Source organism: Mobula hypostoma, chromosome 4 (assembly GCF_963921235.1).
Source record: "Mobula hypostoma chromosome 4, sMobHyp1.1, whole genome shotgun sequence".
Classification (NCBI taxonomy): Eukaryota; Metazoa; Chordata; class Chondrichthyes; order Myliobatiformes; family Myliobatidae; genus Mobula; species Mobula hypostoma.
The window spans coordinates 96,539,304-96,565,878 of NC_086100.1; the positions used below are offsets into that span (position 1 = coordinate 96,539,304).

The 26,575-nt window shown below is 44.8% G+C and overlaps 1 protein-coding gene across 5 annotated transcripts in view; it reads left to right on the forward strand.

Moving 5' to 3' along the window:
* Positions 1 to 26,575, forward strand: part of LOC134345485 (anoctamin-7-like) — a 190,418-nt gene that overhangs the window by 42,133 nt on the left and 121,710 nt on the right. For all 5 annotated transcript variants that reach the window (XM_063046218.1, XM_063046213.1, XM_063046214.1 and 2 more), the window contains 2 exons: positions 962 to 1,046; positions 1,967 to 2,148. In XM_063046218.1, coding sequence (XP_062902288.1) covers positions 962 to 1,046; positions 1,967 to 2,148 — 267 coding nt within the window. The remainder of the gene's footprint in view (positions 1 to 961; positions 1,047 to 1,966; positions 2,149 to 26,575) is intronic.

The window sequence follows — 26,575 nt, forward strand, 5'->3', positions numbered from 1 at the left end:
CTCCTTGATAGACCTCAAAGGTACAGAAAGAGATTTGACACTGTCTAGAAAAACTAGGTAGAAAATCATACTAATAGTAATACAATTACCCACAGATTCTAGTCACCAGCAGCATTCATAGAAACTGGTATTGGAAATGTAACTCTTCACTATATATTAGTCATTCAAGTGCAAGTGTTGGCAGGATGTTTTGTAAATGTTTTAAATTGATGTGAGTAATTGATGCTCTCCTTTTTTCATCAGATGTACATTTGGATTACTAGCTGTCAAATTATGCTTAATTTATTTAAATGGATTCCAAGCATGCTCAGTGTTAAGAAAGTGTTAAAAAGACAACATGAGATTGAGAAATTCTGGCTCAAAGATATATGAGTAACTATGTAGAATGAAAAGCAAGTAGGGTATTTGTTCAGAGGAGAATTTATAAGGAAGGGTAATCTTTTTAAAATAACGTCCTTTGTCAGGTCTTAGTTGGAAAGCTATGCCCAGTTGGTGTCCTTAAATGGGCTCTCTCAGGTTTAGACTTTAGGAAGGTTGATGAGGAGCCTACCAAACTATTACATTACAATATGTAAAGCCCCTTATTTATCAAGATAAGTTATAGGACTGGGATTCTTCCCTTCTCTAAAAACAAACCTGGAGTCAATGTCACCAGTTCCATGGCAAATCTGCAAGTGACATCTTGTATGTCTGCTCTCATTTCTCGTTCTTCTGAATTACCTGTGCTCTTTGATACAGTTAATCAGCTTATCTCCTCCAGTGCTCCTCCTCCAGGCAAGGCTATTCTTGCCCAGTTCCATTCTTATTTGTCTGATCATAACCAAAGAATAAACTCGAACAGCTTTGCTCCCACACCAGTACTGTTTCACTTTACACTCTGCGGTCCATGAAGAAATAGTGCACCTTGTCCTTTATGAGGTATTGCACTGGTAATATACTGAAATTTCATTCCTCTATATAGATCGACGTTGAACATAAAGCAACTACATCAAGTGTAAAGGAAGAAGAGAAAATTAACTTTTTCCATGATGGGAAGACCAGAGTTGGTAAGTTTTATGCCTCCATCTACATCACGTTCACTTTGTCAGAAGAGTTTTCTGCTATTTTATTTACAGCAATTTTGAAGAATAAAATGTGAACTTGATTTGTTCTACATTATTTCCACATGGATTCAGTGTTTGTATTTGCATATGTGTAGCTTGTCCATCAAATGCTCTCAGATAAAGTATTACAGCCAAGAGCAAACTAAATATTCTGCCATTCTGCAGCAAGATGATTTGTATTCTCAGATATTATTCCATTTGTCGTAGTTTTACTTTCAAAACTGTGGGCTCAGCAAGATTGAGAATTAATGTCAAATGTCGTCAATTTTATGTGATGAGCTGCTGACTGTCCCAAAATATTTGACTTGTAGCCTTAAGGGAGATAACTCTTAAGATAACCCTTATCTCTCTTAAGATAACTAGGAAAGTTGTTTCCATTGGTAGGTGAGACTAGAACTAGGGGACATTGCCTCAAGATTCAGGGGAGAAGATTTAGGATGGAGATGAGGAGAAGTTGTTTTTCCCAGAGAGTGTTGAATCTGTGGAATTCTCTGCCCAGGGAAGCAGTTGAGGCTTCTTCACTAAATATATTTAAAATACAGTTAGACAGATTTTTACAAAGTAGGGGAATTAAGGGTTATGGGAAAAAGGCAGGTAGATGGAACTGAGTTTACAGACAGATCATCCATGATCTTATTGAATGGCAGGGCAGGCTCGATGGGCCGGATGGCCTACACCTGCTCCTATTTCTTATGTTCTTATGTTCTAACTATATAATCCGCCAGAATTAACTCTGCACTTAGCATCCCAGCTATTAAATAACACCCATATTTCTTGCAAAGACTTGCAAAGACTTGGACAATAGATCCTGATCTATCCCAGAGAACAGAAGCATTAATACTCTTCAGTTTTGTTGTATACAGATTTTGTCCTTATTTGGGAAGAGGAATTACCAAAACAATATGAAAAGCCAAGAGCTGAAACTTCGAGAAGCAACAGTAAAAAGACCTGGAACTCGAAATTAACAAAACAGAAGGAGCAGATCATAAAATGGAGAAAGAAGTTTGTGAAGAACCTTGAGAGAAGTGGCCTGGTCATGGAAACGGTAGGTTGGAGAAACGAAGAGTCTGGTGATGTGGATATGTGGCCATGGGAGTTGGTGCAGCAAAGTCATCATCATCATAGCTTGTCACACCAGGCAGACAGCCGCTCTAGTGTCGTTTGGTTGACGTTGAGCAGGTCAGTGTCAGCGAAATCAGGTGAGGGTGGGCAGTTGCGCAGAATGTGTTCAATGTTCTGCACCCTTTCACCACACTCACAGGATCTGCTGGTCTTTAAACCCCACTTCACCATATTGTCTCCCGTCCTACAAACTCCCGCAAGTGATCCAGTGGGTGGTAAAAGGATAAACCCTCGGCCCACTGGAAATCAAGAAAATCGTTAGCCACAACATCGAAGGCTTCAGCCACAGTAAAGCAGAAATCCTGGAAAACTTAAAACCGGACATCTTGTGCGTACAAGAAACTCATAGGTGCGGCAAGGTGTCAGTGTCAAAGCATTGAGTGAGTGAGTTAGACAAAGTCTGTCTCAGAGGAGTGGGTGAGAGGTGTATGTTTTAGGAGGAGGTATATACTAAAACCAGTTTGGGGATTTTCCAAATTGGAGAGCTGTGTTTGCAGAGTCTGTGTTGGGCAAATAGGTTGAAAGCTATACATGTTAGGGAGGTATTTGTGTTTGAGAAATGTGTGGAGATCTCAGTAGGAAGGTCAGGGAAAATAAAATCAGATTAGTGTAGAATTAGTATAAACGTTACCAGGTGGTCGATCTCACTAGATGGGCTGAAGGGCCTATCTCTCTGTCGTATGACCATATGACTCTAATACAACAAGTATCTACAATTCTGAGAGGACATGACAGAGTAAGAGATGAAAAATTCATCTCCCTAGTTTAAAACTGGAGAGAGGCAAGCAGTTTCAGAAATAGAGATCATCCACTTCAATTGGAAGTGAGGAGGTATTTCTCGTCTCAGGAATCATGAGTCTTTGGAATTTTCTACCCAAGGCGGCTGTGGCTGCTGAGGTATTGAATACATTCAAGGCCCAATAGTGAGTTAAGGCTAAGAGGAAAAGCAGAGGACTGGCTCTGAGCCCAAACCAGATCTCATTGGCTGGTGGAGCAAGTTTGAAAAGCCTTCCTGCTCTTTTTCCATAAATTAATTTTTTTTAAAAATGAGCTTTGCCCACATCCATGCTGAGACGTATAAGAGTTGGGAGGTTATGTTGCAACTTTATAAAATACTGGGTGAGCAACACTTGCAGCATTACGTGTAGTTCTCATTGCCACACTGTAGCCTTTGATTGTGCTGGAAATTGTCCACCAGGATTGGAGGATTTTAATTACGGGCAGATTGTATAGTCTGGGCTTTTCTCCCCCTAGAGCAAAGGATCTGAGGAGAGGCTTGATAGTGCTAGATAAGGAACTAACCTGATTTGATGGCATTTTAGTGTAGTTTGTGCTTGTGCCCACTAGGGGAAAGGCAATTCTGGATTGAGTGTTGTGTAATGAACCAGATTTGATTAGTGAACTTAGGGTAAAGGAACCCTTAGGAGACAGTGATCATAATATGATAGAATTCACCCTGCAGTTTGAAAGGGAGAAGATAAAGTCAGGTGTATCAATATTACAATGGAAGTGAAGGGAATTGCAGAGGCATGAGAGAGGAGCTGCTGCCAAAGTTGATTGGAAGGGAACACTAGCAGGGGTGATGGCAGAGCAGCAATGGCTGGAGTTTCTGGAGGCAAATGGGAAGGTGCAGGACAGATAGCTCCCAAACTGAAAAGTATTTTAAAGGTAGGATAATGCAACCATGACTGACAAGGGAAGTCAAATATGGCATAAAAGAAAAAGAGAGGGCGTATAATAAAGCAAAAATTAGTGGGAAGTTAGGTGATTGGGAAGGTTTGGATAACAATAGAAGGCAACTAAAAAAGACATAAGGAGAGAAAAGATGAAATATGCAGGTAAGCTAGCCAATAATATAAGATACCAAAGGTTATTTCAGATATATAAATAGTAAAAGAGAGGCGAAAGTGGATATCAGACTGCTGGAAAATATGGCTGGAGAGGTAGTAATGGGGAATAATGTGAAAGATACTAGAAGTATGGCAGAAATTTGAAAATGTCATGGAGCAGAAGTGAATGTAGTTGCTATTACTAAGGAGAAGGTACTTGGAAGAGGAAAGTTCTAAAGGTTGAGGGTTGTCACCTGGACCAGATCGACTTCACCTAGGGTTCTGAAAGAGGTAGCTGAAGAGATTGTGGAGGAATTACTAGTGATCTTTCAAGAACAACCAGATTCTTGAATGGCTCTGGAGTATTGGAAAATTACAATTGTCACTCAACTCTTTAAGAAAGGAGGGAGGAAGAAGAAAGGAAATTAATGGCCAGTTAGTCTGACTTCAGTGTTTAGGAAGATGTTGGAATCCATTAAGGATGAGGCTTCGGGTTATTTAGAGGTACATGATAAAATATGCTAAAGTCTGTATAGTTTCCTTAAGGGGAAATCTTGTCTGACAAAATCTGTTGGAATTCTTTGAGGAAATGGCAGACAGGATAGACAAGGGTGAGTCAGTGGACATTGGCCTTTAATAAGGTGCTGCACATGAGGCTCCCTAACAAGATAAGAGCCCATGGTATTACAGAAAAGGTACTAGCTTGGAAAGATCATTGGCTGATTGGCAGAAAGCAAAGAGTGGAAATAAAGGAGACCTTTTCTGGTTGGCTGCTGGTGATTAGTTGTGTTCCACAAGGGTTCGGCATCGGGGCCGCTACTTTTCATGTTATATGTCAATGATTTGGATGACAGAATTGATGGCTTTGTTGCCAAGTTTGCAAACATAAAAGATGGGTGGAGGGGCAGGACTTGTACAGATTGGGAGAATGGGCAAAGAAGTAGCAGATGGAATATAGTGTAGGAAATGTGTGATCATACACTTTGGCAGAAGGAATAAAGGCATAGACTAATTTCTAAACAGGGAGAAAATTCAAAAATCAAAGGTGCAAAAGGACTTTGCTGTCCTTATACTGTATTCTCAAAGGGTTAATTTCTAGGCTGAGGTGGCGGTAAGGAAGGAGAATGCATTCTTAGCACTCATTTCAAAAGAACAAGAATATAAAAGCAAAGATGTAACGCTGAGGCTTTATAAAGCATTAATCAGACAGCACTTGGAATATTGTGAGCAGTTTTGGGTGCCTTAATTCAGAAAAAATGTGCTGGCTTTGAAGAGAGTCCAGAGGAGATTCACAAGAATGATTCCAGGAATAAAAGGGTGAACATTATGAAGAGCATTTGATGGCTCTGGACCTGTACTCACTGCAGTTTAGAAGAATGGTTGAGAAGGGGTGTTCTCATTGAAACTTATTGAATATTGAAAGACTTGACAGTGGATGTGGAGAACATTTCCTATAGTGGGCAAGACTAGGACCAGAGGGCACAGACTCAGAGTAGAGGGATGTTCAACCTGCCTCAATGATTGTCACCCAGTAGCATTTACATCCACTGTAATGAAGTACTTTGAGAGGTCAGTGATGAAACATATCAACTGCTGACTGTGAAGTGACTTGGATGCACTCCTTTTTTCCTACTTTAACAACACTGCAACAGCGGATGCCATTTCACTGGCTCTTCACTCAACTCTAGAACATTTGAGTAGTGAAGGTGCAGACACCGAGGTGTTCTTTATCAACTATAGCTCAGCATTCAAAACCATCATCCCATCAAAACTAAACAATAAGCTTCAAAATTGTGGCTCAATATTCCTTCTGCAGTTGGATCCTCGATTTCCTCACTTGTAGACCCCAGTCAGTCAAGTTTGGCAACCACATCTTCTCTAGAATCTGCATCAACACAGGTGAACCACACCAATGTGTGCTTAGCACCCTGCTCCACTTGCCTTGTATTTATGACTGCGAGGCTAAACCCAGCTCCAATGCCATATTTAAGTTTGCTGACTATAACAGTTGGCTAAATGAACATACAGGAGGCAGACTGAAATCTGGCTGAATGGGTCCACAACACCAACCTCTCACGCAATGTGAGCAAGACCAAAGAGCTGGTTATTGACTTCAGGAGGAGGAAACCAGAAGTCTATTAGCCAGTCCTAATCAGAGGTGGAGAGGGTCAGCAACTTTTAATTCCTTGATGCTGTCATTTCAGAGGGTTTGTCCTAGACCCTTAGGAGTTTGCAGAGATTTAGCATGACATCTAAAACTTTGACAAAGTTCAACAGATGTTTGGTGGAGAGTATATTGACTGGCTGATTCACTGGGATGGAAACACCAATACCCTTGAATGGAAAATCCTACAAAAAGTAGTGGATATGGCTCAGTATATCATGGGTACAGCTGTCCCAACCATTGAGCTCATCTACATGGAGTATTGTTGCAGGAAAGCAATATCGATCATCTGGGAACCCCACCACCCAGGACATGCTCTCATCTCACTGCTGCCATCAGGAGCCTTGGGACTCACACCACCAGGTTCAGGAACAGTTATTACCCCTCAGCCATTAGGACCCTTGGGACTCTCACCACCAGGGAAGGTAGTGCACCCGTGGCTGACAAGGGAAATTAGGGATAGTATCAATTCCAAAGAAGGAACATACAAATTAGCCAGAAAAAGCGGCTCACCTGAGGACTGGGAGAAATTCAGAGTCCAGCAGAGGAGGACAAAGGGCTTAATTAGGAAAGGGAAAAAAGATTATGAGAGAAAATTGGCAGGGAACATAAAAACTGACTGTAAAAGCTTTTATAGATATGTGAAAAGAAAAAGATTGGTTAAGACAAATGTAGGTCCCTTACAGTCAGAAACAGGTAAATCGATTATGGGGAACAAGGACATGGCAGACCAATTGAATAACTACTTTGGTTCTGCCTTCACTAAGGAGGACATAAATAATCTTCTGGAAATAGTAGGGGACAGAGGGTCTAGTGAGATGGAGGAACTGAGGGAAATACATGTTAGTAGGGAAGTGGTGTTAGGTAAATTGAAGGGATTAAAGGCAGATAAATCCCCAGGGTCAGATGGTCTGCATCCCAGAGTGCTTAAGGAAGTAGCCCAAGAAATAGTGGATGCATTAGTGATAATTTTTCAAAACTCTTTAGATTCTGGATTAGTTCCTGAGGATTGGAGGGTGGCTAATGTAACCCTGCTTTTTTAAAAAGGAGGGAGAGAGAAACCGGGGAATTATAGACCCGTTAGCCTGACATCGGTGGTGGGGAAAATGCTAGAGTCAGTTATCAAAGGTGTGATCACAGCACATTTGGAAAGCGGTGAAATCATCAGACAAAGTCAGCATGGATTTCTGAAAGGAAAATCATGCCTGACGAATCTCATAGAATTTTTTGAGGATGTAACTAGTAGAGTGGATATGGGAGAACCAGTTGATGTGGTATATTTGGATTTTCATAAGGCTTTTGACAAGGTCCCACACAGGAGATTAGTGTGCAAACTTAAAGCACAGGGTTTTGGGGGTATGGTATTGATGTGGATAGAGAATTGGTTGACAGACAGGAAGCAAAGAGTGGGAATAAACGGGACCTTTTCAGAATGGCAGGCAGAGACTAGTGGGGTACCGCAAAGCTCAGTGCTGGGACCCCAGTTGTTTACAATACATATTAATGACTTAGACGAGGGAATTAAATGCAGCATCTCCAAGTTTGCGGATGACACGAAGCCGGGCGGCAGTGTTAGCTGTGAGGAGGATGCTAAGAGGATGCAGGGTGACTTGGATAGGTTAGGTGAGTGGACAAATTCATGGCAGATGCAATTTAATGTGGATAAATGTGAGGTTATCCACTTTTGTGGCAAGAACAGGAAAACAGATTATTATCTGAATAGTGGCCGATTAGGAAAAGGGGAGGTGCAACGAGACCTGGGTGTCATTATACACCAGTCATTGAAAGTGGGCATGCAGGTACAGCAGGCGGTGAAAAAGGCGAATGGTATGCTGGCATTCATAGCAAGAGGATTCGAGTACAGGATCAGGGAGGTACTACTGCAGTTGTACAAGGCCTTGGTGAGACCACACCTGGAGTATTGTGTGCAGTTTTGGTCCCCTAATCTGAGGAAAGACATTCTTGCCATAGAGGGAGTACAAAGAAGGTTCACCAGATTGATTCCTGGGATGGCAGGACTTTCATATGATGAAAGACTGGATCAACTAGGCTTATACTAATTGGAATTTAGAAGATTGAGGGGGGATCTTATTGAAACGTATAAAATCCTAAAGGGATTGGACAGGCTAGATGCAGGAAGATTGTTTCCGATGTTGGGGAAGTCCAGAACGAGGGGTCACAGTTTGAGGACAAAGGGGAAGCCTTTTAGGACCGAGATTAGGAAAAACTTCTTCACACAGAGAGTGGTGAATCTGTGGAATTGTCTGCCACAGGAAACAGTTGAGGCCAGTTCATTGGCTATATTTAAGAGGGAGTTAGATATGGCCCTTGTGGCTAAAGGGATCAGTGGGTATGGAGAGAAGGCAGGTACAGGGTTCTGAATTGGAAGATCAGCCATGATCGTACTGAATGACGGTTCAGGCTCGAAGGGCCAAACGGCCTACTCCTGCACCTATTTTCTATGTTCAGGAACAATCACCCCTCAGCCATCAGGAGCCTCAGGACTCACACCACCAGGTTCAGGACAGTTATTACCCTTCAGCCATCAGGCTCTTGATTTAAAGAGGATAATTTCATCACTCCATTACTAAGTTCTTCCCACAGCCTGTGGACACGTTAAAGGACTCTTCATCTCATGTTCTCAACATTTATTGCTAATTCATTTATTTACTTTATTTTGTACTAGCACAGTCTGTTGTCTTTCATACATCGGCGGCTTGTCCATCCTGTTGGGAGAGGTCTTTCGTGTTTCTCAGATTTACTGTGAATGCTTGCAAGAAAATGGATCACCATATATGGTGACATATAAGTACTTTGATAATAAATTTACTTTGAACTTAGTGAAGATTGTGAAAGACGTAGATAGTCGGAAACTTTGTGACTGGTTATCAAATAATATCCTTTGGTCTTTACTGATTGCAATGTTTCAGCAGTATACCCGACAGAAGGTTATGGAAGGAAGAAGGGCGGGGGAGCAGCAGAGAGAGGTGATGGGCGGGTAAGGAGATTAGATAACCCCACCTCTCGTCACCATTCTCCATCCACTTTTCCCTCTCTTGCCTGCCCATCACCTCTCTCTAGTGCTTCCCCACCCCCGCTTTTCTTTCTTCCATGGCCATCTGTCCTCTCCTGTCAGATTCTCCCTTCTCTAGCCCTGTATCTCTTTCGCCAATCAACAACCCAGCTCGTTACTTCACCTCCCACCCCCGCTTCCCGGTTTCACCTATCACTTTGTGTTTCTCTCTCCCCTCCCCCACCTTCTAAATCTACTCCTCATCTTTTTTTCTCCAGTCCTGTTGTACTCAATTGTACTCTTTTCCATAGATGTTGCCTGGCCTGTTGAGTTCCTCCAGCATTTTGTGTGTGTTGCTTTTATAGACAAATGCAAGGATTCTTGACTGTAATAACACAGGTAGGTAAGTTGATGAGAAAGACATATGGGATTCTTGACTCTCCTTAGCCAGGACAAAGAATATAGAGCAGAGAGGCTTTGATCCAACTCTATCAGACATGTATAGGCCACAGCTGAAGCACTGTCTGCAATGGAGAGGGTGCAGAGGATGTATACCCAGATGTTGAATAGGATGAAAAGCTTCATTTAAGACCATGAGACGTAGGAGCAGAAATAGGCCATTTGGTTCATTAGATCTTCTCCGCCATTCAATCATGGCTGCTTTATTATCCCTCTCAGCCCCATTCACCCAGAGTCATCAAATGCTCCTCATCCATTAATCTTTTCGTTCTTAAAGTCATTCTCATGAATGTCCTCTGGATCCTCTCCAATGAAATCAACACATCCTTTCTAGATAAAGGGCCCAAAATACCCCAGGTGTGGTGTGACCAACACCTTATAAAGCTTCAGCATTACGTCCTTGCTTTTATATTCTAGTCCTCTCAAAATGAATAATCTAATATTGCATTTGCCTTCCTTACCACTGATTCACCCTGCAAGTTAACCTTTAGGGAATGCTGCACAAGGAGTCCCAAGTCCCTTTACACCTCCAGATCTTAGAAAGCAGTCTACACATTTCTTCTCTCTATCAAAGTTCATGATCATACATTTCCCTACACTATATTCCATCTTTCACTTTTTCACGTATTCCCCTAATCTCTCTCAATCCACCTGCAGACTCCCTATTTTCTCAACGCTACCTGCCCGTCCACCGATCTTTGTATTGTCTGCAAACCTGGCCACAAAGCTATCAATTCTATCATCTATGTCATTGACATATGATGTGAAGAGAAGAGGTCCCAACACCAACCCCTGTGGAACCCCTGTGGTCACTGGTAACCAATCAGAAAAGGCCCACGCCTCCTGTCAGTAAGGCCAATCTTCTACCTATGCTCGTATCTTTCCCATAATACCGTGGGCTCTTATCTTGTTTAATAGCCTCACGTGTGGCACATTGTCAAAGCCCTTCAGAAATCCAAGTAAATAACATCCACTGACTCTCCTTTCTCTCTCCTGTTTGGTATTCCAACAGATTAAATGGGAGATTTCCCCCTTAAGGAAACCATGCTGCTTTTGGCCTATTTAAACATGTGACTCCAAGTACCTCAACCTCATCCTTAATAATCAACTCCAGCATCTTCCCAACACTGAAGTCAAGCAAACCGGCTACAAATGCTGTCTACTGCTTCCATCCCTTAAAGAGTGTAGTGGACATCTGCAATTTTCTAGTCCTCCAGAACCATTCCAGAATCTAGTGATTTTTGAAAGATCTCTACTAATGCTTCCAAAATATTTCAGAACTCTGGGGTGTAGTTCCATCTGATCCAGGTGACTTATCTAACTTTGAGCTCTTTCAGGCTCACAAGCTCTTTCTCCTTGGTAATAGTAACTACACTCACCACTGCCCCTCAACACTCTGCAATTTCTGACATACTGCTGGTGTCTTCCACAACAGTGAAGACTGATACAAAATATTTATTGAATTCATCTGCCATTTCTTTATCTCCACCCCCCCCATTTCTACCTCTATAGCATTATGTTCCAGTGGACTGATATCCATTCTTGTCTCTCTTTTACTCTTTATATTCTATATCTGAAAAAAAAATTGGTATCCTCTTTTATATTATTGGCTAGTTTACCATCATATTTTATCTTTTCTCTCTTATTGCTTTTTAAATTGACTTCTGTTGGATTTTAAAAGCTTCCTAATCCTCTAGCCTCCCACTAAATTTTGCTGTATTGTGTGCCCTCTCATTTGTTTTCATGCTGCCTTTGACTTCCCTTGTCATTCATGGTTGTCTCATCCTCCCTTTAGAACACTACTTCTTCTTTGGGATGTGCCTTCTAAATTTCTCCCTGAAACTCCAGTAATTTTTATCCTGCCATCATCCCTGCTAGTGTCCCCTTCCAATCACCTTTGCCCAGCTCCTCTTTCATGTCTTTAGTTCCCTTTACTCCACTCTAATACTGATACATGCGATTTTGGCTTTCCCCTCTCCATCTGCAGGATGAATTCTATCATGTTATCATCACTGCCTCCTAGGGTTTCCTATTGCTTAAGCTCTCTAATCAAATCTGAGTGATTACACAACACCATTCCAGAATTGCTTTTTCCCTCGTGGATTCAACCACAAGCTCCTCTCAAAAAACTAACTCGTAGGCATTTTATACATTCCTTCTGTTGGGATCCAGCACCAATCTGATTTTCCCAATCTAACTGCATATTCAGTGCCAGAGACCAGGTCTCAGAAGCTTTTCCCTTGGTCGGTTGTTCCCTCTAACAGTATACTCGATAGCAGTATACTTGTTATTGAGGGGAACAACCACAGGAGTACTCTGCATTACCTGCCTGCTCTCTCGACATTAACAAGTGTCTAGATGAAGTGTGCAGACCATGTGGTGGTAAGTGATATTTGTACTTGCTCTCTCTCAACTTACTTGCATCTCACTCAGTAGTTAGTTGCCTTGCAGCCACAGTTCTGAGTTCAAGTGCTTTATCAATGGAAAGGTCAAAGTCAAGTTTATTGTCACATGAGCAAGTACATACATGCACAGGGGCATTGAAAAACCCATTTGCAGCATCGTGGGCATATGGCATCGTAAAAGCAGCAATCACAAGAAAAACATAAAATATGCACAATTTTTGACAAGAAACCATAATGAGAACAAATGTATATTTTAGAGCAAAGTGGAAAGAGTCTTGTTAAACTTCAGTGATTAGGGCTTTGCTGTTTGGTTCAGGAATTAAATGGCTGACAGGAAGTAGGTGTTCTTGAACCTGGTGGTGTGGGACTTCAGGCCTCCATACCTCCTGCCCAGTGGTTGCTGTGAATGGACCCAGTTAAGGAGGATCTTTGCTGACAGATGATACCTTCCTGAGGCAGCACTTCCTGTGGATACTAACAATGCCGGGAAGTGATGTGCCCGGTAGTGCGCATGCGTCGGTCGTGCATGCAGCCTGGTACAGCCGTTCCCATCTATTCTTACTTTCTTCTTCTTACTTTTTAATTTACGTTATTTTTTGTATTTTTTTTCTCACGGTAACACGTCGAAGCTGCACCATCTCTAACATGCTGGTGGAGAGAGTTTTATTTGGGTTTTTTTTAGCGCTGGAAATGGTTACATCCCGATGCGGGACAGAAGCAAGGTCGCTTTGTGTATTCCACAGACCAGCTAATGCCAGCCGGTTTAGTGAGCAGAGCAGCGGATACCCCTGCTGAAATCCGGAGGAAAACACACAGAGGGTGCAGAGGCACACAGAGTGCAGAGGGGGATCACAAAGTCAAGGAAAGAGGACCGAGTCGAGACAACAGAGACTTATGGAGAAGAGGAGTTCGGTGGGTAATAGCGTTCTGGCTGACCAGAAGTGCACTGAGAGCAGTAAGCGTAAAGGAGTTGGGGGCTTACTGATCTGGTTAACAACGAATGGTGCAATCCGGGGCATATTACAATTGAGGAACGTGTTTGCAGACTGGATATTGAACTTTTTACTGTTGGACTTCGGCCACACTCCACCGTGATACAACACTTGGCGGCACGGGAGGTCGTTCCTGCCTGTGGCCATTGAATGTGCAACTCCTCCTGTGGAGGGTCAGACACGCTAAGCCAATAGACTGGTCCAGGACTTATTTTCCATCTGGCATAGTTTGCATTTTGTTGTTTGATTGTTGGGGGTTTTTGTATTGCTATATTTACGCTCTATTCTTTGTTGGTGCGGCTGTAACGAAACCAAATTTCCCTCCGGATTAATAAAGTATATTTATCTATCCATCTATCTTGTGTTGGGCAGAGACCACTTTTCTCTCTGGCTTCTCATGTCCTTGTGCATTTGAATTGCAGTACCAGACCCTGGTGCAAATAGACAGGGTACTTTCAACAGTACATCTGCACATCTGTAGAATTTTGCAGAGTGTTCAATGACAGACCAAGTGCCTCACCATCCTAAGTAAATAAGGAAGTCGATGCACTTTTGTTATGATTGCATCTGTGAGCTTGGCCCAGGGCAAACAGTGCAGTCAGTTCTCACTTATTTGAGCAACAATAAAGTATAACAATCAGCAAGCCGAACCGAAACTTGCAGAATTATTTGCAGTTCAATTAAATTGTAGGAAAGCTGGTCAGACAGTTGGTAATTGGGAAGCGTCTCTTTAAGATTATCACATCAACCAGGTATGCATTAAAATTTACAAATGCAGTGGGTTGTTAGAATATGAAATAGCCTACCAGCTTTTACCAAGTAATGCAGGGGCATACCTGTTTGGTCGTTTCATCAGATAATGTTCCATCATTAACCTTTCATTCAAATATATTTCCCTCCCATTGCACCTTGACAGCCTAGTAAAGAAGGAGCTGTACAGATCCCTGAACACCCAACCTGGAACATTTAGCTGTCAAATGTCATCCTCTTTCTCTCTCGAGGAAGTTTTTACCTGAGTACATCCTACCTCAGGCAAATGTCAGGCAGGCACCGGAGGAGCTGAGCATCACAAAACAGTGCATTCTGATGCCTTCCCTACATTGCAGGAAATTTCAACCAGGTCAGCTTGAAGAAGTCGCTGAACAACGACCACCAACATATCACCTGTGGGACCAGAGGCACCAACACTTGCCCACTGTTATATCAACATCAAGAATGCTTACCATGCCTTCTCACGCCCACACTTTGGAAAGCCCAATCACTTTTACTCCCAGTGTATAGGCAGAGACTAGAGACTACAGCACCAGTGGTGAGGTCCAAGAAGGTATGGTCAAGGGAGTCAGAGGAGCTCTTACAGGACTGCTTTGAGTTGAGAGACTGGACAATATTCAAGGATCTTTGAATCTGAATGAATATGCCACAGTTGCTACTGACCTCATCCTGTGTGGATGAGTGTGTGTCTTCAAAAGCATACCAGACAAAGCTGTGGATGAACCAGGAGATTCGTTGTCTACTGAGGGATAGATCTGTGGCACTCAAGACCAGTAATCCAGGACTATACAAAAGTCCAGGTACAACCTATGGAAGGCTATTTTAAGAACAAGAAAACGATTCTGATTGAAGTTAGAGACTGAATCAGATGCACATCAGCTCTGGCAGGGTTTGCAGGCCATTACTTCCCACAGGATGAAATACAACATCGTGAATGTCTGTGATGCTTCTCTCCCAGACGAGTTCAACACTTTTTATGCACACTTTGAAATGGAGAATAAAACGACACCTGTGTGAGTCTCCGCAGCATCTGGTGACGTGTGATCTCTGTCTTGGAGACAGACGTCAGAACATCTTTCAAGAAGGTAAGCCCTCACAGTGTATCAGGCCCTAACAGTATACCTGGCAGGGCTCTGAAAACCTGTGCCGTCCGACTGGTAAGAGAGTTCAAGGACACTCTCTCGGTGTCAGTCAGAGGTTCAAAAGGGCAACAATCATACCAGTGCCTCAGGAGAGCAGGGTGAGCTGCCTCAATGACTATCACCCAGTGGTTCTCACATCGACCGTCATGACGTGCTTCGAGAGGTCGGCCATGGCTGCAATCACCTTCGGCCTAAGCAAGGAGCTGGAACTGCTGCGATTTGCCGATCACCAGAATAGGTCTACAGCAGATCAACCTCACTGGCTCTTCACTCGGCCCTGGATCACCTGGACAACAGCAATACTTGTGTCAGGCTTATGTTTATTGATTACATCTCAGTGTTCAATACAATCATATCTTCAGTTCTATCAACAAGCAACAAACCCTGAGCCCCCATACCTCCTCCGCAACTGGATCCCTGACTTCCTCACTGGGACACCACAACCTGTGTGGAACGGATATAGCAACTCTTTGCTGACAATCAGTATTATTGTACCTCAGGGATGCATGCTTAGCCCACTGCTCTACTGTCAAACAACTCAAACATCATCTAGAAATTTGCCAATGACACAACTATTGTGAGCAGAATTTCAGATGGCGATGAGGAGGTGTACAGGTGTGGGATAGATCAGATGGTTCAGTGGCGATGAGGTGTACAGGTGTGGGATAGATCAGATGGTTCAGTGGCGATGAGGAGGTGTACAGGTGTGGGATAGATCAGATGGTTCAGTGGCGATGAGGAGGTGTACAGGTGTGGGATAGATCAGATGGTTCAGTGGCGATGAGGAGGTGTACAGGTGTGGGATAGATCAGCTGATTCAGTGGCGATGAGGAGGTGTACAGGTGTGGGATAGATCAGATGGTTCAGTGGCGATGAGGAGGTGTACAGGTGTGGAATAGATCAGCTGGTTCAGATGGCGATGAGGAGGTGTACAGGTGTGGGATAGATCAGATGGTTCAGATGGCGATGAGGAGGTGTACAGGTGAGAGATAGATCAGATGGTTCAGATGGCGATAAGGTGGTGTACAGGTATGGGATAGATCAGATGGTTCAGATGGCGATGAGGATGTGTACAGGTGTGGGATAGATCAGGTGGTTCAGATGGCGATGAGGAGGTGTACAGGTGTGGGATAGATCAGCTGATTCAGTGGCGATGAGGAGGTGTACAGGTGTGGGATAGATCAGCTGGTTCAGTGGCGATGAGGAGGTGTACAGGTGTGGAATAGATCAGATGGTTCAGATGGCGATGAGGATGTGTACAGGTGTGGGATAGATCAGCTGGTTCAGTGGCGATGAGGAGGTGTACAGGTGTGGAATACATCAGCTGGTTCAGTGGCGATGAGGAGGTGTACAGGTGTGGGATAGATCAGCTGGTTCAGTGGCGATGAGGAGGTGTACAGGTGTGGGATAGATCAGATGGTTCAGATGGCGATGAGGATGTGTACAGGTGTGGGATAGATCAGCTGGTTCAGTGGCGATGAGGAGGTGTACAGGTGTGGGATAGATCAGCTGGTTCAGTGGCGTGAGGAGGTGTACAGGTGTGGAATAGATCAGCTGGTTCAGTGGCGATGAGGAGGTGTACAGGTGTGGGATAGATCAGCTGGTTCAGTGGCGATGAGGAGGTGTACAGGTGTGGGATAGATCAGATGGTTCAGTGGCGATGAGGAGGTGTACAGGTGTGGGATAGATCAGATGGTTCAGTGGCGATGAGGTGTACAGGTGTGGGATAGATCAGATGGTTCAGTGGCGATGAGGAGGTGTACAGGTGTGGGATAGATCAGATGGTTCAGTGGCGATGAGGAGGTGTACAGGTGTGGGATAGATCAGATGGTTCAGTGGCGATGAGGAGGTGTACAGGTGTGGGATAGATCAGCTGATTCAGTGGCGATGAGGAGGTGTACAGGTGTGGGATAGATCAGATGGTTCAGTGGCGATGAGGAGGTGTACAGGTGTGGGATAGATCAGCTGGTTCAGATGGCGATGAGGAGGTGTACAGGTGTGGGATAGATCAGATGGTTCAGTGGCGATGAGGAGGTGTACAGGTGTGGGATAGATCAGATGGTTCAGATGGTGATGAGGAGGTGTACAGGTGCTGGATAGATCAGATGGTTCAGATGGCGATGAGGAGGTGTACAGGTGAGAGATAGATCAGATGGTTCAGATGGCGATAAGGTGGTGTACAGGTATGGGATAGATCAGATGGTTCAGATGGCGATGAGGATGTGTACAGGTGTGGGATAGATCAGGTGGTTCAGATGGCGATGAGGAGGTGTACAGGTGTGGGATAGATGAGCTGATTCAGTGGCGATGAGGAGGTGTACAGGTGTGGGATAGATCAGCTGGTTCAGTGGCGATGAGGAGGTGTACAGGTGTGGAATAGATCAGATGGTTCAGATGGCGATGAGGAGGTGTACAGGTGTGGGATAGATCAGCTGGTTCAGTGGCGATGAGGAGGTGTACAGGTGTGGGATAGATCAGCTGGTTCAGTGGCGATGAGGAGGTGTACAGGTGTGGGATAGATCAGCTGGTTCAGTGGCGATGAGGAGGTGTACAGGTGTGGGATAGATCAGATGGTTCAGTGGCGATGAGGAGGTGTACAGGTGTGGGATAGATCAGATGGTTCAGTGGCGATGAGGAGGTGTACAGGTGTGGGATAGATCAGATGGTTCAGATGGTGATGAGGAGGTGTACAGGTGCTGGATAGATCAGATGGTTCAGATGGCGATGAGGAGGTGTACAGGTGAGAGATAGATCAGATGGTTCAGATGGCGATAAGGTGGTGTACAGGTATGGGATAGATCAGATGGTTCAGATGGCGATGAGGATGTGTACAGGTGTGGGATAGATCAGGTGGTTCAGATGGCGATGAGGAGGTGTACAGGTGTGGGATAGATCAGCTGATTCAGTGGCGATGAGGAGGTGTACAGGTGTGGGATAGATCAGCTGGTTCAGTGGCGATGAGGAGGTGTACAGGTGTGGAATAGATCAGATGGTTCAGATGGCGATGAGGATGTGTACAGGTGTGGGATAGATCAGCTGGTTCAGTGGCGATGAGGAGGTGTACAGGTGTGGGATAGATCAGCTGGTTCAGTGGCGATGAGGAGGTGTACAGGTGTGGGATAGATCAGCTGGTTCAGTGGCGATGAGGAGGTGTACAGGTGTGGGATAGATCAGATGGTTCAGTGGCGATGAGGAGGTGTACAGGTGTGGGATAGATCAGCTGGTTCAGTGGCGATGAGGAGGTGTACAGGTGTGGGATAGATCAGCTGGTTCAGTGGCGATGAGGAGGTGTACAGGTGTGGGATAGATCAGCTGGTTCAGATGGCGATGAGGAGGTGTACAGGTGTGGGATAGATCAGATGGTTCAGTGGCGATGAGGAGGTGTACAGGTGTGGGATAGATCAGCTGGTTCGGATGGCGATGAGGAGGTGTACAGGTGCTGGATAGATCAGCTGGTTCAGTGGCGATGAGGAGGTGTACAGGTGTGGGATAGATCAGCTGGTTCAGTGGCGATGAGGAGGTGTACAGGCGCTGGATAGATCAGCTGGTTCAGATGGTGATGAGGAGGTGTACAGGTGTGGGATAGATCAGATGGTTCAGTGGTGATGAGGAGGTGTACAGGTGAGGAATAGATCAGATGGTTCAGATGGCGATGAGGAGGTGTACAGGTGAGGGATTGATCAGATGGTTCAGTGGTGATGAGGAGGTGTACAGGTGTGGAATAGATCAGATGGTTCAGATGGCGATGAGGAGGTGTACAGGTGTGGGATAGATCAGCTGGTTCAGTGGCAATGAGGAGGTGTACAGGTGAGAGATAGATCAGATGGTTCAGATGGCGATGAGGTGGTGTACAGGTGAGGGATTGATCAGCTGGTTCAGATGGCGATGAGGAGGTGTACAGGTGCTGGATAGATCAGCTGGTTCAGATGGCGATGAGGAGGTGTACAGGTGTGGGATAGATCAGCTGGTTCAGTGGCGATGAGGAGGTGTACAGGTGAGGGATAGATCAGATGGTAGAGATGGCGATGAGGAGGTGTACAGGTGTGGAATAGATCAGATGGTTCAGTGGCGATGAGGAGGTGTACAGGTGTGGGATAGATCAGATGGTTCAGTGGCGATGAGGAGGTGTACAGGTGAGGGATAGATCAGATGGTTCAGATGGCGATGAGGAGGTGTACAGGTGTTGGATAGATCAGATGGTTCAGTGGCGATGAGGAGGTGTACAGGTGTTGGATAGATCAGATGGTTCAGTGGCGATGAGGAGGTGTACAGGTGTGGGATAGATCAGCTGGTTCGGTGGCGATGAGGAGGTGTACAGGTGTGGGATAGATCAGCTGGTTCGGTGGCGATGAGGAGGTGTACAGGTGTAGGATAGATCAGCTGGTTCGGTGGCGATGAGGAGGTGTACAGGTGTGGGATAGATCAGCTGGTTCAGTGGCGATGAGGAGGTGTACAGGTGAGGGATAGATCAGATGGTTCAGATGGCGATGAGGAGGTGTACAGGTGTTGGATAGATCAGATGGTTCAGTGGCGATGAGGAGGTGTACAGGTGTGGAATAGATCAGATGGTTCAGTGGCGATGAGGAGGTGTACAGGTGTGGGATAGATCAGATGGTTCAGTGGCAATGAGGAGGTGTACAGGTGTGGGATAGATCAGATGGTTCAGATGGTGATGAGGAGGTGTACAGGTGTGGGATAGATCAGATGGTTCAGTGGCGATGAGGAGGTGTACAGGTGTGGGATAGATCAGCTGGTTCAGTGGCGATGAGGAGGTGTGCAGGTGTGGGATAGATCAGCTGGTTCGGTGGCGATGAGGAGGTGTACAGGTGTGGGATAGATCAGCTGGTTCAGTGGCATTGCAAGCAACAACCTTGCACTTAACATCAGTAAAATCCAGGAAGTAATTGTTGACTTCAGGAAGGGGAAGTTGAGGGAACATACACCAAATCTTCTCAAAGGAATAGCAGTGGAAAGGGTTTGCAGTTTCAAGTCTTGAGATCTCTGAAAATCTATCCTGGGGCCAACATATTGATGCAATTATAAGGGTGGTTCAAGGTACATTTATTTTCCAAGCGTTTGTGCAGTATACAACTCTGGGATTCATCTTCTCCGGACTCTCATGAAACAAAGAAAACCATGAAAGTCATTGAATGAAAAACATGCACAAAAACAAACAAATCGCATGAACGGTTACAAAACATCAACATCCCCCGCGCAATAAAGCAAGCAAATTGCGCAAACTGCAACGCGAAAGAACAGGCAAAAACACAATATAAAAAATACAAGTGAACTAAAGTCCAATCTATAAATCACAGACCCAGAACATCGGTATCATCTTCTGACAGCATCGAGGGAGAGAGGGAGAGAGAGAGAGAGTGTGTGTGTGTGTGTGTGTCTGTGTGTGTGAGAGAACGCAGGAGCCTTCCCTCAGGAGTAGCGAGCGAGGGGAGAGAAAGAGACCATCACACACGGACACCTTTGTCTGGCAGCAGCAAGTGAGAGACAGCGCTGAACACTCACTTGCCATGATGGTTCAGTCTTCCTAGATGCTTTACTCAGTGAGATTGGCGAGAAATGGAGTCAATCATGGGCTTGCACCCTGTTTCTAAGCTTCTATGCCTCGAGGCCAGTCGCCTCTTGGAATCTTCTCAGAGACAGCAAAGCAACAGATTGCTCAATAGATCTTCAACCTGTAGATTACAGGCTCTAACAGTACCAGAAACACATTTAAAATAAAAATAAGATGTAAAAGAAGTGAAGGAAAATGTTTTGTGGACTATCTGGAAGATATCGCCTGAGGTAGCGTTATTCGACTGCACCATCTTGACCAGAAACATGGCAGGCTATGTTTCATGAGGAGCTTGAGGAGACTTGGTACGTCATCAACAACACTTGCAAATTTCTACAGATGTACAATGGAGAGCATTCTAACTGGTTACATCACCATCTGGTATGCAGAGGCCACTGCACAGGGTCAGGAAAAGCAGCAGAAAGTTGTAATCTTAACCAGCCCTATCATGGGCTCTAGCCTCCCCAGCATCAAAACATCTTCAAAAGGCAATATCTCTAAAAGGTACATCCATCATTAAGGACTCCCATACCCAGGATATGCCCTCTTCTCATTGCTACCATTAAGGAGGAGATACAGAAGCCACTCAATGTGTCAGGAACAATTTCTTGCCCTCCGCCATCAGATTTCTGAATGGACAATAAATCCATGAACACTATCTCAGTGTTTTTCCCGTTTGCACGACTTACTTAATTTAATGTTTTAATCTATAGTTAATATAATTTATAGTGTATTCTATTATTTTGTGTTTCAACATACTGCTGTTGTAAAACAGCAAATTACAAGGCATATGCTTGTGATATTAACTCTGATTCTGATTCTGAACATGGGGTGTGAGCAACTGTAAAGCAAGAAAATGCTCACACCTGGTGCAGGCCTTGCTAGAAAGAGATATTTATATACCTGTACCTGGATCATATTGCTCAGGACAAGTTATTTACATACCTGGAAAACTGAAATGTATCTTCTTACAATTGACAGCATAAGTGTCTCTTCAGAAAGAGAAAAGAATCTCTGTTCAAGAATATTTAATCTGTGGCTAAATAAACATAGGGTGTGGCATGTGGCCAAGTGGATAGGGCATTGGACTAGTGATCTGAAGGTCGTGGGTTCAAGCCTTGGCTGGGGCAGCGTGTGTATCCTTGAGCAAGGCACTTAACCACACAATGCTCCAGTCTACCTGGCTGAGAATGGGTACTGGCAAAAAATGCTGCAGGTTAACCTCGCGATAGACTGGCGTCCTATCTGGGGGGAAGCCTCATACTGTCAGTCGCCTCACGCCACGGAAACTGGCATAAGCACTGGCCTGATGCGCCACAAGGCTCGTGACAGACTTAAATCTTTAAAAATAAACATAGGAAAACCCAGCCACCCACAGAAAAAGTTTGATGTTGGATAAACTTCGTTACCTTACTTAAGTTTTCACATGACCTGCTTTGATTAAGCAGGGAGCAACAGCAACTTATTTATGTCAATGTTGCTGGTTGATGTCACAGGATGTTTTCACCAATCCAAGTATATGATCAAATGTTTGGTCAGAGAGGCACTGTGCCAGCTGGTGCAGCTGTATCAGAGTCTCAAATCCAATCCTGATCTCCAGTTCTGTCTGTATGGAATTTGCATTTCTTCTGTGCAACAGCATGGGTTTCCTCTGGGTGCTCCTGCATCCCGACGGTGTGTAGATTGATGGATCAATGAGCCCCTGTAAATTGCTGACAGTGTGCAGGTGAGTGAAGGAACCTGGATGTAGTTAACGGAAATGTAGGGGGAATGAAAAGTGAGTGTAAATGGGTGTGGGTTTGGTGAGCCAATTGTTCTGTTCCCATGCAGGATCACTTTGAAGTTTGAGGAATGATTTTAAAGGTATGGGAAAGGCTTCCAAAACTAAGCAACTGGCTAATTGAAAGTGCTTATTTTCCGTATTTCCTAATAATATGCAAGAAAGCCATTCAGTCCACCAAATATGCTAGCCCACTTATCCTCCCTGCACTCCACCCTCCCATCAATCCAACCCCTGACTCTGCACACTGGAGACAATTTCTACAGAAGCTGTGGGATTGCTTTGACTCAGTGGACTGAGTCACGTTCAAGGATTCATCAGAGGACCTGAAGGAATATGCCATGGTTATCATGGACTTAAGAAAGACACTCATGGACGAATGTGTCCCCACAAAATCATGCAGTCTTCCCCAGCCTGAAGCCCTCAATGAGCCAAGAGATTCACAGACTTGAGGGCAAGATCGGTTGTGTTCAGGTATGGTAACCTGGGGAAGTACAAGAGGTCCAGGTATGACCTCTGGAAAGCCATCTCACATGTGAAGTGGCAATTCTGGGCTAAACTGGAATCACAGAAGGATGCTCGGCAGTAGTAGCAGGGCTTGAAAGCCATCATCTCCTACGAAGCAACCTCAATGACAAGGTTTCGCTCCCAGATGAGCTCAATGCTCTCACGCTCACTTCGACAGAGGAAACATGGAGGCACCTTCACAAACGCTCATGGCTCCCAACAACACCCTGCGATTTCAGTCTCTTGGCTGACCTTGAGAGCATCCTTCAAGATCGTGAATCGACAGAAAGTATCCAGCCCAGACGGTGTACCGAAGATGTGTACTTATCAACTGGACAGAGTGTTTACTGAGACCTTCAGGCTCTTGCTTTGCCACTCTGAGGTACCCACCTGCTTTAAGCAGGATTCACTCATACTGGTGACCAAGGTGAATGTGGTCACCTGCCTCAGCGTCTAGTGTCCAGTGGCACTAACGTCCACTGTGACAAACTACTTCCAGAGGTTGGTCATAAGACCGAGGAGTGACTTGCATCCACCCATCACAACAGGTCAAAGGCAGATGCCATTTCAACAGCTCTTCACTCAGCCCTGGAACGTGAAAGATGCAGAGGAGATTGACTGGAATGTTGATGTCACTGTTGCCTGGTCTGGAGGTCTTCAACTTGGCGAGAGATTAGGTAGGCTGTGTCTGTTTTCCCTGGAGTGATGATGGCTGAGGTGTGACCTTGTAGAGCTATATGGCAGTGTGAAATCAGATTAGTAGGTTCAGTGAGTGGAAACAGAAGATAGTCATTATCAGTGAGTAGGTCAGCTATTTACTTACAGGACAAGGCAGACACTGAACATTCAGTAAACCCTTAAAAATACGCTTGGTTGGCCCTCTTTACTGCAGTACACCTCCACTGTTTACCGTTTCCACGGCACCAAATGACACCCCCCCCAAGTCCGTGGTGACCGTGGAGAGCAAAGAGAGAGACTGCATGGTTTCTGTGCGTTAGATTTAAACTTGATCAGCACCACAATATCGCCAGCTAAACAGCAGTTAGTGGAAGGGCCAGTCTCTAGCTAGCATGGGAGTGGCTCTCAATGAACAGGTAAGATGGACACCTACTGCAACATATACATAACTATCAAAGGCATAGATCGCATAGATAGTCAATCAATTTCGATAGTAAGGGTATCAAAAACAAGTGAGCATTGGTTTAAGGAGGGAGATTTAAAGGAGATTTGAGGGGAATGTTACAGAAAATGGTTGCTTTCTGGAACTCAGAGCCAGAGAATGTGGTGGAATCTGCACTTGAGTGACAAGTTATTGAAGGACACTGTCCTAATGTGGGTAAATGGGATCACAGCAGCTGGTCAGTAGGGTGTGGTGGGCTGAGGAAAATGTTACTATGCTGTACAATTCAATGACTCTGAGGGTCAGCCTGCTTCAGCCGTATTTTGAGGAGAGAGGAGAAGGTGACGGCGCGGTGCAGTGCACGCGGCCGTTCCAAATGATATCGTATGTGTTAAGTTAGGGGCCGTGCACAATCCGGATTTGATGGAGACAGCCGTGAGAAACACGGAGGAACACCTGGAATAACTTCTGAAATGCCTGCTTCGCTGCCGCTGCTACTGTGCGATCGAGAATCTCCAGAGGAGAAGGCCCCAAATCCTCGGCCTTGCCTATTGCCTGTTGCTGGGGCTGGGGTCGAAGCGCTCGGCAGAGATGGTGCTTGGTGCTCGGTGTCGGAGAGCCGGTCGGAGGCTCGGAGATTTCGGACGGACTCAGAGTCGGACTGCGGTCGGATGCTTCCAGGGTGCTGCATCGGCAAGTTTGCGGCGCTGGAGGTTCACCGTCTGCGTGAGATGATGGGACTTTCGAGAGACTTTGAGACTTTTTACCATGCCATGATCTGTTCCTTATAGAATTACGGTATTGCTTGCACTGTTGTAACTATATGTTATAATTACGTGGTTTTTGTCAGTTTTTCGGTTGGTTTGTCATGTGTTTCTGTGATATCATTCTGGAGAAACTTTGTATCATTTCTTAATGCATGCATTACTAAATAACAATAAAAGAGGACTGTGTGTCCTCATAATCTAATTTAAAAGGCAAAATCGTTTCTGAATCAGTGGATATCTTAGTGGTCCTGGGCAAGCAGTAAAGCTTCCAGACCCATCTATATTTGAAACCTTCGAAGGTTAATTTAATTAACAACAGATCCTCCTGAACTTTCCCTCTGTACTACAGTTAATCTTTATTCCACATGCATTCATGGTATATGCCATTAAAATTTTACATTAATTACTCAGTGGTAGCTGCCTCAGTCACTTAGAAACATAGAAAATAGGTGCAGGAGTAGGCCATTCGGCCCTTCGAGCCTGCACCGCCATTCAGTATGATCATGGCTGATCATCCAACTCAGAACCCTGTACCTGCCTTCTCTCCGTACCCCCGACCCCTTTAGCCACAAGGGCCATATCTAACTCCCTCTTAAATATAGCCAATGAACTGGCCTCAACTGTTTCCTGTGGCAGACAATTCCACAGATTCACCACTCTCTGTGTAAAGAAGTTTTTCCTCATCTCGATCCTAAAAGGCTTCCCCTCTATCCTCAAACTGTGACCCCTTGTTCCAGGTTTCCCCAACATCGGGAACAATCTTCCTGCATCTAGCCTATCCAATACCTTTAGGATTTTATACGTTTCAGTAAGATCCCCCCTCAATCTTCTAAATTCCAGCGAGTATAAGCCTAATCGATCCAATGTTTCATCATATGAAAGTCCTGCCATCCTAGGAATCAATCTGGTGAACCTTCTTTGTCCTCCCTCTATGGCAAGGATGTCTTTCCTCAGATTAGGGGACCAAAACTGCACACAATACTCCAGGTGTGGTCTCACCAAGGCCTTGTACAACTGCAGTAGTACCTCCCTGCTCCTGTACTCGAATCCTCTTGCTATGAATGCCAGCATACCATTCGCCTTTTTCACCGCCTGCTGTACCTGCATGCCCACTTTCAATGACTGGTGTATAATGACACCCAGGTCTCGTTGCACCTCCCCTTTTCCTAATCAGCCACCATTCAGATAATAATCTGTTTTCCTATTTTTGCCACCGAAGTGGATAACCTCACATTTATCCACATTAAATTGCATCTGCCATGAATTTGTCCACTCACCTAACCTATCCAAGTCACCCTGCATCCTCTTAGCATCCTCCTCACAGCTAACACTGCCGCCCAGCTTCGTGTCATCCACAAACTTGGAGATGCTGCATTTAATTCCCTCATCTAAGTCATTAATATATATTGTAAACAACCGGGGTCCCAGCACTGAGCCTTGAGGTACCCCACTTGTCACTGCCTGCCATTCTGAAAAGGTCCCGTTTATTCCCACTCTTTGCTTCCTGTCTGCCAACAATTCTCTATCCACATCAATACCATACCCCCAAAACCCTGTGCTTTAAGTTTGCACACTAATCTCCTGTGTGGGACCTTGTCAAAAACCTTTTGAAATCCAAATATACCACATCCACTGTTTCTCCCCTATCCACTCTCCTAGTTACATCCTCAAAAAATTCTATGAGATTCATCAGACATGATTTTCCTTTCACAAATCCATGCTGACTTTGTCTGATGATTTCACTGCTTTCCAAATGTGCTGTTATCACATCTTTGATAACTGACTCCAGCAGTTTCCCCACCACCGACGTTAGGCTAACCGGTTTCTCTCTC